Source organism: Australozyma saopauloensis, chromosome 1, assembly GCF_035610405.1.
Source record: "Australozyma saopauloensis chromosome 1, complete sequence".
NCBI classification, from domain to species: domain Eukaryota; kingdom Fungi; phylum Ascomycota; class Pichiomycetes; order Serinales; family Metschnikowiaceae; genus Australozyma; species Australozyma saopauloensis.
Genome location: NC_086131.1, coordinates 411308 through 423222, shown reverse-complemented (window position 1 = coordinate 423222; position 11915 = coordinate 411308). Strand labels below are relative to the sequence as shown.

At 41.9% G+C, this 11915-nt stretch overlaps 5 protein-coding genes across 5 annotated transcripts; 1 reads left to right on the top strand and 4 right to left on the bottom strand.

Annotated features, from left to right (window-relative positions):
* Positions 1-815: 815 nt before the first annotated feature.
* Positions 816-2522, top strand: PUMCH_000198 (uncharacterized protein; the record flags this gene model as incomplete). The annotated part of the gene is made up of 1 exon (XM_063019292.1): positions 816-2522. The coding sequence occupies one exon, from the start codon at positions 816-818 to the stop codon at positions 2520-2522; it is 1707 nt and encodes a 568-aa protein (XP_062875362.1).
* A 337-nt stretch (positions 2523-2859) lies between these two features.
* PUMCH_000197 (uncharacterized protein) lies at positions 2860-5358 on the bottom strand (the record flags this gene model as incomplete). The annotated part of the gene is made up of 1 exon (XM_063019291.1): positions 2860-5358. The coding sequence occupies one exon, from the start codon at positions 5356-5358 to the stop codon at positions 2860-2862; it is 2499 nt and encodes an 832-aa protein (XP_062875361.1).
* A 423-nt stretch (positions 5359-5781) lies between these two features.
* Positions 5782-6771, bottom strand: PUMCH_000196 (uncharacterized protein; the record flags this gene model as incomplete). Its single annotated transcript, XM_063019290.1, has 1 exon — positions 5782-6771. The coding sequence occupies one exon, from the start codon at positions 6769-6771 to the stop codon at positions 5782-5784; it is 990 nt and encodes a 329-aa protein (XP_062875360.1).
* Positions 6772-6981: 210 nt separating this feature from the next.
* Positions 6982-10617, bottom strand: PUMCH_000195 (uncharacterized protein; the record flags this gene model as incomplete). Its single annotated transcript, XM_063019289.1, has 1 exon — positions 6982-10617. The coding sequence occupies one exon, from the start codon at positions 10615-10617 to the stop codon at positions 6982-6984; it is 3636 nt and encodes a 1211-aa protein (XP_062875359.1).
* Positions 10618-10949: 332 nt separating this feature from the next.
* PUMCH_000194 (uncharacterized protein) lies at positions 10950-11864 on the bottom strand (the record flags this gene model as incomplete). The annotated part of the gene is made up of 1 exon (XM_063019288.1): positions 10950-11864. One exon carries the CDS (start codon positions 11862-11864, stop codon positions 10950-10952), a length of 915 nt encoding a protein of 304 aa, XP_062875358.1.
* Between the last annotated feature and the right edge of the window lie 51 nt (positions 11865-11915).

The following is an 11915-nucleotide window of genomic DNA, read 5'->3' as shown; positions in this document are numbered from 1 at the left end:
GAAAACATTGGCATGACGTTATTAGACACTCGATTTGGATCTCTTCGCATTACGCAACCTAGCAGCTGAAAGCTGAGGCATCATCAAAACCAACAAAGCCAATAAGTGCTCCCTTCAATGCTTAGATAATCTTGACTGTTTCTCTCATGCAAGAGAAAATAATCTTTGAATTCGTTTGCCGCTCCGAATCATTATTGTGGATCACACTGGTTCATCCTCAACAACTTGTAATTACACTTCCACAGCGCGCAAGACCAGCACTGCACAAAACACCCATGCCTAGAGCTGATCCACTAGTATATTACCTTCAATGACCACTCCGATAAGCCCTTTTACTCGGACAAAGTTTTCCAACTCTAAATCTAAGTTGTAATCGCAAGTAATACCATTGAAGCATTCCACACGTGAAGGTTCCATCTCGAGTCTATCCCCTTGTCTTCAATTCGCTGCATATTATTCTGCAGGCGCGCAGTGCCTTCATCTGAATCGGCAAGAGTTTCGAACTTCCAGTACCGCTCATTTGGCCGAAGGAGTTATCTGCGAATATTTCTCATCTTTTCTACCAGAAACCCGCATACCTCATTCTGACCACGAAATCTCTTGCATAGACCTGGTCTTTACTACGGTACCCTCGTGAGCCTTCCTATCATAAACCCCTGTTCGCTTCCCTCTAGTGTGCTGATTCCCTCCTAAGCCCTATTCTTAAGGAGTCTTTACCCGAAAGCACGAAGGTGACCCCCAGACTCTTTGCTATTCTTTTTTCTATTTCATACCCCTCTTGTGCATTCTCCTAATTCTTGTATCATACTCTCATCATGGCTACTCACCCTTACAGGCAACGAGTAGCAGTAAACACCCTCCCAGAGCTGAATAGCTCTGCAGACACAGACTATATTGTTCCTATCAGAGGCGAGGCGCTCAACGGCAACGACTTCACTCAACACTTTCACCGTGACACGGGTGTATCCAGTCCTCGTTTCACTGGTGAAAGACCTTTGAACTTGGGGTCTTTCAATAATGCGAATGGTAGGAACAATGTCGCTTCACCAGATATTCTGTACAGTTCAGACGGCTCGTATGTGCCTGGTTTGAACTTGGACACTCCGCATGCAACAATCCCTGCGGAGTCGGTCATGTCGGGCTCTGAACCGGACTTAACGGCCGTTACTCAAAGACTCAACGGGTTGGGTCATAACAGATCAGTGTCTTCATGTCTGTCATTCTTCAAGTCAGACAGCTCTCCTTATCATTACATGGATCAGAGCCTTGTCAAGCAACATTTGGGCACAAACAGCTCGAGCTTGAAGTCACGTCTCGAGGTTTCTGAGCAATACCGCAAAAATGCGAAGAGATCCAACGACCCCAAAGTGCTCTTCCAGTATGCTCAATTCATGTTGCAGATGGCATTGGAGTTGAAGGATTTAGAGAAGAAGCCGGTGGCTGTTGAGAGTCCTTCTGGAACGGATCTCAGCATGTCTCTGTCAGAAGTAAGCTCTACTTCTCGCAAACAAAGCTCTGTGAACTTGAATAGTACCCCAGAACTTCAACAACAAATGAGTTTTTTCTTAAAGGAAGCACAACATTATTTAAGACGTCTTTCTGATAAAGGGTATGTCGAAGCCCAGTACTTATTTGGCGATGCTTGGAGTTCGGGTGCTTTCGGCAAAGTCGATAACGAGAAAGCGTTCAGCTTATTTTTGGTTTCTGCCAAGCACGGTCATACCGAAAGTGCCTTCCGTGTAGCTCATTGCTATGAAGAGGGCTTGGGAACCGGAAGAGATGCTAGAAAAGGCATTGAGTTTCTCAAAAAGGCTGCATCTGACAAACATCCCGCAGCTATGTATAAGTTGGGTGTGTACCATTTCTATGCTCGCATGGGAATTGCAGACACTATGACCAACAAGAAAATGGGTATGAACTGGCTTGAAAGAGCCGCCAGCGTGGCCACCGAGCTCACTGCCGCTGCACCCTATGAGTTAGGTAAGATTTACTACGTAGGTTACAAGGATATTGTGATCCGTGACCTTGATTACGCTGTTAAATTGTTCACTAAGGCTGCTGCTCTTGGTCATGTCGAAGCAGCCGCAAGACTTGGAGAGCACTATGAGGATGGTGAGGATACCATTGATTATGATCACCTCTCAATTCATTATTATACAGAAGCTGCCAAGATGGGACACCCCGGAGCAATGCTTGCTTTAGGTGCTTGGTATTTGTGTGGAAGTGAGGGTTTGCCCGCTGACGAAAGTGAAGCAGCTTTGTGGATTAAAAAGTCGGCAGAATGTGGATTCCCCAAAGGACAATACACGTATGCCTATTTCTTGCAAAAAGGCAGAGGTGTTCAGGCCAACCCAGAGCTAGCACAACAAATGTTCATCAAGGCCGCCGAAGGTGGCTATCAAAAAGCCTTGGATCGTATCGAGGACAAAGCTGTAGCTGCCAAAATCGCGAAACGAATGAAAAAGGTCGCAAAATCTAGCACGGACAAAGATGATTCTGATGCTAAATGTGCATTTATGTGATCAGGTCCCTTTGAGGTCTTTTTTCGAATGCCGCATACTCATCGTGGCAAATTGAATGATTTAAATATTTTTGAATGAATCTTTTGCCTCTTAAGGCATTTTTTTTTAGTGATTTAATTTAAGAAAATGAAGTTCTAGTCCCCATTTTGTCTTATAGCCATGCCGTTCGAGCCGCATCTTAAAATAAATCGACAAGCATGCTACTAATAAAACCAGTGTTCGGCTAAGATTCGTTTTAATATGCAAGTATTTATTTCTTTGCTGACAATAAATATGTCATGATTATGACCAATTAATTGGTGGTACATCTCGTTCTAGGGGAGGATACACAGTGTTGTCACATGTCAGATGGCATATCCAATACGCTGAGGTCAAATTTTGGACTGGAACTAATTTTTGAGGGGCTATCCGGGGATTTTGCAAGGATTTTATTGCTCGCTTCTTTGTTGAGTAGTGGGATTCTGGTGTAATGATTTTCCCGAGAGAAGAAGTCTGTCTTCATTAGCTTATCGGACGATAGAAGTTTGGGCTTTTTGAAGTCTAAAGAGTCGTGGACATGCGATAATGGCGGCGATTCTAGTGCAGGTTCAAAAGATAGGTCTCCCACCTCTATAAATGAGCGGTCTATACGATCAGTGATCGGAGAATCATCCTCTTTGTTCAATGTGGATAAATCAGAGCTTAGATCCATATCGAGTGTGATGTTTGAGTAGTTCATTTTTTCTAGCATCGGGCGAATTGTTCGTTTACATGCTGGGGAGTTCTTCAAGGGAGATGAACTGGCTCTTTTATCATGTGCTTTCACGTTCGTGAGGGCTTTCCCCTCATTGACTTCCAACATCTCGTCATTGCTAGACTTGAATTTAGTTGTCATGAACGAAGATACAATCTTTTCTATCGTCACATCATACTCCGAATTATTCATCAGCTCAAGAACAAGTGTCACCTGGTGAAATATCTTATCAAGCTCTTTGCTGTAGTCACAAGCTGTTAATTGAATTTCGGAGATTTGACAGAAAACATGCTGTAGAAAATTGAATTTGTTTAGTTTTCCGACCAAAAAGTCAAACAAAATAGATGAATTGAGAAGTAGATCATTCTGTAAGTAGTCTTCGACAGCTCCAAACATCACATTGAAAATAGAATCATAACTTTCATTCCACCCTTCTAGTTCCTGTAATCTCACATGGGTGTGCTCCTTTGACTTATGTAAAGCGTCCTCAATCTCACTTGAAGAATCATACAATCTCTCTAGATGAACAATCTGCTCATTAAATTTGGCTCTTAAAAGCTCAATTTGCAAGAGACACGTTCTAATTGATGACAGAGCTCCGTCGGCGATAGGCCTGCTATGTTGGTTCAAGACAGTATGGATCGTCTCTAGGTTATTGAGATCTAAAAGAAGTAATTTTCTCTTAGCAAGAACATAGTACTTCTTCCACTTCTCGGAAACGTGTTTGTCAACGATCATTTTTAATGATTCGATTTGTTGCAGAATTGCATCAAGGCAGGCTCGAGTCTCTAGTGAAGATCTTTGTTTTGTAGCTTCTATCTTTTGTGCTTCCCGAGACCGGAGTTCGTCTATTTCTTGCTTTTGTTCTGTGATCATTTTGAGGTATGAGCCCACATGTCTATCAAGATTTTGCCGATTGCGAATGACCTTGGTTTTGATTTGCTTGACTCTATCCGCATACTTAAGTGTATTAAAGGTCTCGTCATAGTGTTGAGACAGTGGGGAAATGCAAACTATCATGACCGTCTTGCAATTTCCTCCCAAAGAAAACTTAAGTAGTCTTGTCAACTTCAGGTCTCGGTAGGGCACATGATTCTTTCGCCTCGGATCGCAAAGAGAATTTATACAGTTTCCAAGCGCAAGTAGAGACTTGTTGATATTTGCACCCTCGTGAAGTGTGGCGCCCCTGTTCTTAGTATTTGCGGCTCGCTCGCTACCAGCAAGGTCTATGATGGATAAAGTGGCAAAAAGATGCTCTTCTCTAAGACTGGCAGTCCTGTGCGTCAGTGCAACATTTATTTGTAGAACAGCGTGTGATCTTGAAGAGGCTGAATTAGCTTCAGTAGGAGAAGAAGTCCTGTTGCGATTACCAACCACTATTAGTTGCTTAATCTCTTCGATATCAGTTGGAGTGTGGGTCAGAAGATTAGATACTGTTATTTTGTTTTTCGAGTCTTCGCGAAGATTGAGTGTTTTTGAAGGAGTATCTGGACTCAAAAGGTCCCGGATGGTCTCGTTGTAAATCTCGAGGAACGAAACCGACACATCAAATTTCCGCTCATCGCTGAGTCTGTCTATTCTCTCATACAATTCTTTGAGTGTCAAAAAAATGACTCCTGGATCCTGTGGTGTTCCCAGAATTGTGTGAGTTTTCCCACATCCAGTAGCTCCATATGCAAAGACCGTGGCATTGTATCCATCGATGATACTATCTAGAAGGGGCTTCGTTGTATTTTCATACACCTGCTGTTGAGTTGCATCATCATCGAAGAGTCTGTCAAACACGAAACGACAATCTCGAATCTTGGTTCTAAGCCTGGGGTTCGGGAACAACTTCCTTTGCATAGACACAAGAGGACTCGTATCTGGAGGATCAAATATTAGCATTTTATCATCTACAACATTGACAATTTTTCGTAGCGATGAAGATCTCACGGTGATTGATTTTGGGCTCGAACTTCCTGGCTGCAGCAACTGCCCATCACTGGCAAATAATGGTGCATCTTCCATAACAACCAATCTCTTCTCTTCATCTTCTGTAAACGGTCGAACACGCACTGATACTGTGATCGATGATTGTTTTGCAGTAGCATCGGACGCCATTGCAGAACTCTGGGGTACTCGTTAGAACAAACTCGATGCTTTGTATTAATGGGAAGTTTTTGAGTTGCAACAGAGGCTTAGAAGATATATTATGACTCGCCCGTTCGGGATGATGTTTAAGATTCCAGTTTTAGGTGATATCAACTTCGAATACACAGTTTGATCTGTCTTATCCTATGGTAAACAATGAGAGTGTGTAGGAGATCCCGCTGCACAGGACTGGTTTCATCCCAGTGACTTTTCCTTGCAATTAACTTGATTCATAAAAGACGAGATGAAATGAATATAATGGTCGATGAATAAAATCCTTTTCTATTTTTATTTTTTCTTTAATTAACTCATAAATGGAGCCGGGTTGCGTCTGTCACCTAGGAGAGGCCTGGCTCGCTCAGCCATACAAACTTATGTTTGCACTAAACTGAACTATGCGGAGTCAGGCTTTTTCTCCGGCTCGCCCATAAACTGCTTGGCCATATCTTGAAGAGCTGGGTTGTTCATCAAACCTTCTAAACCAGAGCCACCACCCAAACCTTGAGCCATCTGGCGAAGCATTGGGTTGTTCATTAAGCCTTGCATTGCCTCTGGATTAGACATCAAGTTCTGAGCAGCTTGCATCACTTGAGGGTTGTTCATCATGTCTGAAAGAGAAGGCATTCCACCGCCTCCAAACATAGAGGAGAGGTCAGGCAAACCACCTGCAGCAGCGCTAGCAGAAGCCGAGGATCCGGATGCATCAGCGGTTGATTTCGCAGTAGCAACAGAGTCGCCTTCAGAGATACTACTCTCCAACTCCTCTTCCACTCTCTTCTTCGCAGTCTCATATCCTCTCTTCATAGCATCCGATGGCGCAGACCCCTCAACTTCTAAACCATTCTTGTAAGCATCCATAGCACCCTTGGCATTGCCCAAAGCGTACTCAGCCAATCCCAATCTGGAGTAAGCTTTTGAAAATTTGGAGTCCAAGGCAATTGCAGCCTTAGCATCCTCAACAGCCTTGGCATGTTGCGAGGAAGAAGAGTATGCAGCGGCTCTGTTGGATAAGAACACAACATTAGAAGGGTCTAATGCGATTGCCTCAGAGTACTTAGCAATCGCAGTGTCGAAGTCCTTCAAGGCCATTGCCTTGTTACCCTCACCCTTCAAGGCGTTGGCCTTGGCCTTGGCTTCCTCGTCAACATCAACAGCTTTGGTGGAAGGAGATGCAGTACTTGCAGCGCCGTTGACAATTTCAAGCAAGGACTTTCCACCAAGAGCAGATGAGGCTTGATCTTTGTTTACACTAAATGCGTCTGCAATACAGTCAATTGCAACATCAACGGACTCGGAGAACTCCTCATCAATAGTTTTGTTAGACACACTGCTGTTCAAGAAGTTGATAATGGCCAAAGCCAAATCTTTGTTAGTGACGGCCATCTTAATGTTATCTGTTATCAATATAAAACGAACAACTGGTTAAGTGGTATATTGTGGGTGTACGGATGTTCGAGAACCTTCCTTTCCAAAAAACAAAAAACACTACATTTTGAAAAATATCTTTGATGTAAAATGACAAAATAATTGTCAATTCTATTGTTCATTTGCACCTGTAGCAATTGAAGTGTCCGTGATCTCAGAAATAATCGTCTATATGCTCAAGGGACAAGACCAGATCTCTGTGCGATACTTTGTTAATTCGAACACTCTGTATCGTAACAGATTGAGATTCGAGTTCACTAGTAATTTTAAAGCAAGCGTTAAGTAGCCAGTTCGGAAGGAGATAAATTGTGAAATTGATGCTGCTAGTTGCTCGTGCTCCAGCTTGATCTCATAATTTAGATCCATCAAACGTTTCACTCCATCTGCTTTCAAGAGTAGAAGCTTCTTGTATCTTGCACGCTTGCTATCCACCAACCCAAAATTGAAGAAGGACGTATCATCCGGTATTTCAGACTCCGTCAATGCCAGATCAACGGAGAGGGAATTCTGTCGTGATAGAGGTGGTGATGCAATAGCTTCCGGTTGCTGGAGCTTTTTATTTGAGTCGCTGACCACCATAATTTGTTGTTCAATATGGTGAAGCTCGTTGTTGAGTTCTTTGATTTTGCTGTACGATGTTCTCCATCGGGTCACCTTGTTCAATAACGAACCACAGTTCCTTAGTATTTCCTCACTACACATTTCTAGCCATAGAAGGAATGGCTCGATCCTTGCATATGGTCTGTCAACATTCCTATACTCAATAGACGCACTCTCTTCAAGATTGCGAATGTTTGTCATGGTGAGTAATAGTCTGTCAAACAAATTTCTCTGTTCACATTGCTTAAGACCACAAACAGTTGTGAGCTTCCGAAGCTTTTTAATGATATGCAGATACTTTCGAACATCATCCAGTGAGTATTCGACAAAGTAAACAATTTCTGAAATCTGAGTATGGGTTAACTTGCACTCAATATTGTGATGCTCGATGTCTCTGTTCCACTTAAAAAAATCTGATTTGAGATCATGATGGTCCAGGAAAAATTGTGAGAATGCATCAAACGTCTCATTCTGAATCGCCTCATCTAAATAGTTTAGAGAGGCCAAAAAAGCATTGAGATACTCTAAGTTGCGATTCATGCGAAACTTGAGATACATGGGAACCGAACTTTTACCTTTCATGAAATACTCCAATAAAACGCTTGGATGAGGAAAGAAAATGATCGCGGGCAACCTTTTCTGATAATGGTAAAACTGATATAATTTTTCTATCGAAATATACTTCGATTTGAAACTCAGCTCCGATATTCGATCGGTAAAGATGGAATTGATTAGCCACTCGTTGGAATTACTATCGAATCGAGAGTTCAAAAAGCCGATTTTCTTTTCCAGTCCAGCTGAAAAATTCTCAGAAAAAAATCTCTGAAGGATAAGACTTTGAATAAATGGAAAATCCCCATTTGATCCTGTCGACAATTTGCTAGCAGAAAAGCTATAATAATCCAAAACATTGTAGAATAGCTTTGGATCCTCCATGGCAAATACGAGAGATTTCTGCCTCAAAATGATTTCCAAGTTCTCAGTTCTGCTATAGCGAACATACAGTGACATTGGAGTTAATTGTTTGTTGTTCATTTGATTGACATCAACAAGTGCTAAACTGTTTGAGAATAGCTCTGACTCCAGTAATCCTTTTGCGAGTACATGTAGTAAAGAGTTGCCTGCTTTATCGATGTGATTATCAAATGTAAGGACGCGATCATTTTGTTCAAACACTATAGCAAAAACTTGCTTGATGAGTTCTTTGTAATCTGCCCGGTCATAGCAACGACAAACCGCTGCCAATGGTGTCTGAAGAATATTATCTTTGATATCCCAATTGATGTAGGAGCCCACTAACTTCAAAGCAACCAAATCGTGGGATAGATAATGGCCAACAGTTCTTCCGTGCTTATCACAAGAATTATAGTAAGATACCAATTCTTCTTCTGTCGCATTTTCCTGGAAAAAGTGGATGAGAACAGAAGCAATTTCGGAAGCTTCTTCTTGCAACGCGATCATGAGTAAGTTTTGATCTGAAGTTGTATTTCTATCGAACATGATCTCTTCGAAGGAGATCCATGAACTTGTTTGCTCAAAAAGAATGGAAAACAAATTAACGTTCTTGGTTTTTATTGCTGAAGTTAAAAAACTTTCCCCGTTAATGTTTTTACTTTTCAAGAAATGAGATCTCGGAAGCTCATTGTCACCGAATTCTCGCTTTACGGCTTCGAGAACCACAGTCAACTCCGAGATGTTTTCAGTCTTAATTGCATACCAAAAGTTATAATTCAATGCAGATGCCGCAATCATATTCTCCACATGACTCTTCTCAGATGTGGCATTGGTGGAGGACAACAAGTATATCACGGCATCAAAATTGCTTAAGACGTAGTTGAGATATCCCTGATTATTTGTTTGCGGATGCGGATGACTCAATTCTGTACCTGAGCCGTGACCTCCAAAGAACCGAATATAGTCAAGGTGAGCCTCGAGATCGTTGATTTTAGAATGTACAACAACCATGATTAACAAACCGATGAATGTATCGGCATCAATGACCAAGTCTTCTTGTAGAGATTTCTCTGTTTTTCCTGTGAGAGCACTAATTGCTTCGCCAATTATTGCGATTTTAGTTCTCTGCTTTGAGACATCACTGTTCAGGAGCTTACTTAGTACAGTGATGGCTTCAGTGATGCGACGCTGGAGAACGTTGAGTTTCCATGGGTCTTGCACGGGGATATCTAATTGGTTTAGCGATAAGCAAGACAAATCTTTGTACAATTCAGAGGTTAGGACTTTTGCTTGACCCAGACTACCACCAGAGCTAGGTTCAGGGCCAGAGGAGTATTGGAAAATGAGTTGCAGCCAGACTTTGTCGTACAAATTTAGCTCGACATACTCGTGAATTAGTTGATTCATATCGACTTTTGGATTTTTCGCGGCGACAGAATCAAAAATGGTGTAAACGCGATCACCATCTGTTGAATCAGAATTCACGCAGTCTTGTATAATTGCAAAAGCTTCTGACTCGATTGTACGAAATTCACTTGCAATTTCTGCTGGACTCATTATCTGTCGGGTCCGCAACTTATCCAACTTTCGATTATTGTGGTGAAATAAGGTGTAGAACTTGTGTGACATATACTTAGATAGTACGGGATAGTTTCTGAGAAGGTCTTCGAATGTAATATCATGCTTCTGATTCATATTCAAATCAATTCCTGCCAATCTCCGGTCATGTGTATTAGTAATTTGCGCCTGCGGCAGGTTATGTAGAAGGGTATCCTCGATGAATAGTAGTAGAAACCTGCTTCCTTTTGGGAAATAATCACAAAATGACACAAATTGAGCCACCGATAGAATTTTGACTCTAATGCTGCTTTTGAAGTTTTTGCCAGTAAGGATTGCTCCTCCTCGCAAAAGCACTTGTCGCCCGTTCATCGTATTATATATAATCAGTTGGGCCTTCGAGACGGGTGCCGTGGAGACTGAGAATGGAGCAGATGAAATAATAACGTGCGATCGTAGAAATTCATCGTCATTGTAGCAGAGATCTGCCAATTTTCTCTTTGATGAGTCTTGACCGCTTCGTAAGACGTGCGAAGGAGGGACAAGAATGGTAAAATCAGAGTGTCTTTCAGCTATCTCGCGGATAGTGTGCTTAGTTGGGGATGTAGCATGAAATGGATTGTTGAAGATGGCATTGAGGAGAGGATTATGTAGCAAGGGCAAATGTTTGATAGCGTTTTGCCCATTTGCCATACTGTGGTTGAGAAAGGGTGTAAACACTGGAGATATGCATGCAACATATAACTTTAGATGACATGATTGCAACTTGAGAGTGTGTGAGATTTATATTAACACTGAGTTAATTTCATGCATCTATTTGAAGACTTTGATTTTTCTGTAAAGCTTTGTAATTTTCTACGATCAATTCTATTTCTGTGTCTTCATCTACTGCACCAGAAGAACTTAGATCAATGGATTCATTGCTCCTCTGTATAAGTTTCCAATTATGTATATAAATGCTTTGAAATTTTCGACAAAATTTCCGTCATGCCTAATGTGTTCTATTCTTTGCTGGCTTCATGCAATTAATTAATTTCTTTGTCTTCTTCTTCTTCCACTTCATCCTCTTCCTCGTCGACATTGTCGTCTTCTGTACCTTCCTCATCTCTCTCTTCTTCTTCTTGGTCACTTTCTTTGTCATCCAATGTCTGCTTGGCAATGGCATTACCTAAGGCGTCATATTCAACATCGTCTTCATCTTCACTCTCACTTTGCTCCACTTGCCTGTTCACATTACCTGTCATCCAAATATCTTCGCTGGAGCCTCTCTCTTTTCTTTGTCTTACCTCCTCTTCAAGCTTTGCCAACCATGCATCTTGAGCTTTGTTCACTGACTCGGAGTCTGTGCACTGCTGGTAAATCTCAATAAGCTCCTTGTTAATTTCAAGAAATGTGAGACCCCATGAAAAGTTCTGTAGAAGTTCCTCGGCCCATTCAATATGACCTACAATGGCGAAACAAGCAGCGAGTGCCTCCACGCAGTTAAGTTTCCATGGCCTGCCATAGTTCACAGTGTTAGCAGCAACCAAATAAGGTAGCAATCTTTCATTTTTTCCTCCAATTTTGTGGAAAGGAATTTCATCTAAACGAGCCCATGAGCACTCTACCACCGCTGCTCCTCCGGTTTCAACAATTTCCTTGTCATCAGGGCAGACAACACTTTTACCATTTGGTGACACCACCACACCGTGGAATTTTTGACCAACTTGCAAATTTTTAATGTAGCCAAGACGCTCAAGTTTTTTTCCAGAGCATCGTTTTGGGTCGCACTGATCAAAATCCCACATCGCTAATTTCACAGGGAGCTTACTTTGAACCAGGTTCATCGCTCCCTCCTCTTGTCTACCCTTTCGGGAATGGAATTGTTTTGATTTGTGTCCATTAGAAGTTCGAGATCTATCTCCTCTTTCTTCGCTTTGTTTGTTCTTTCCTTTAGCCATTTTGCACTAATTACAATGATTGATGTACTACTGAAGACGATGAGGTGATGC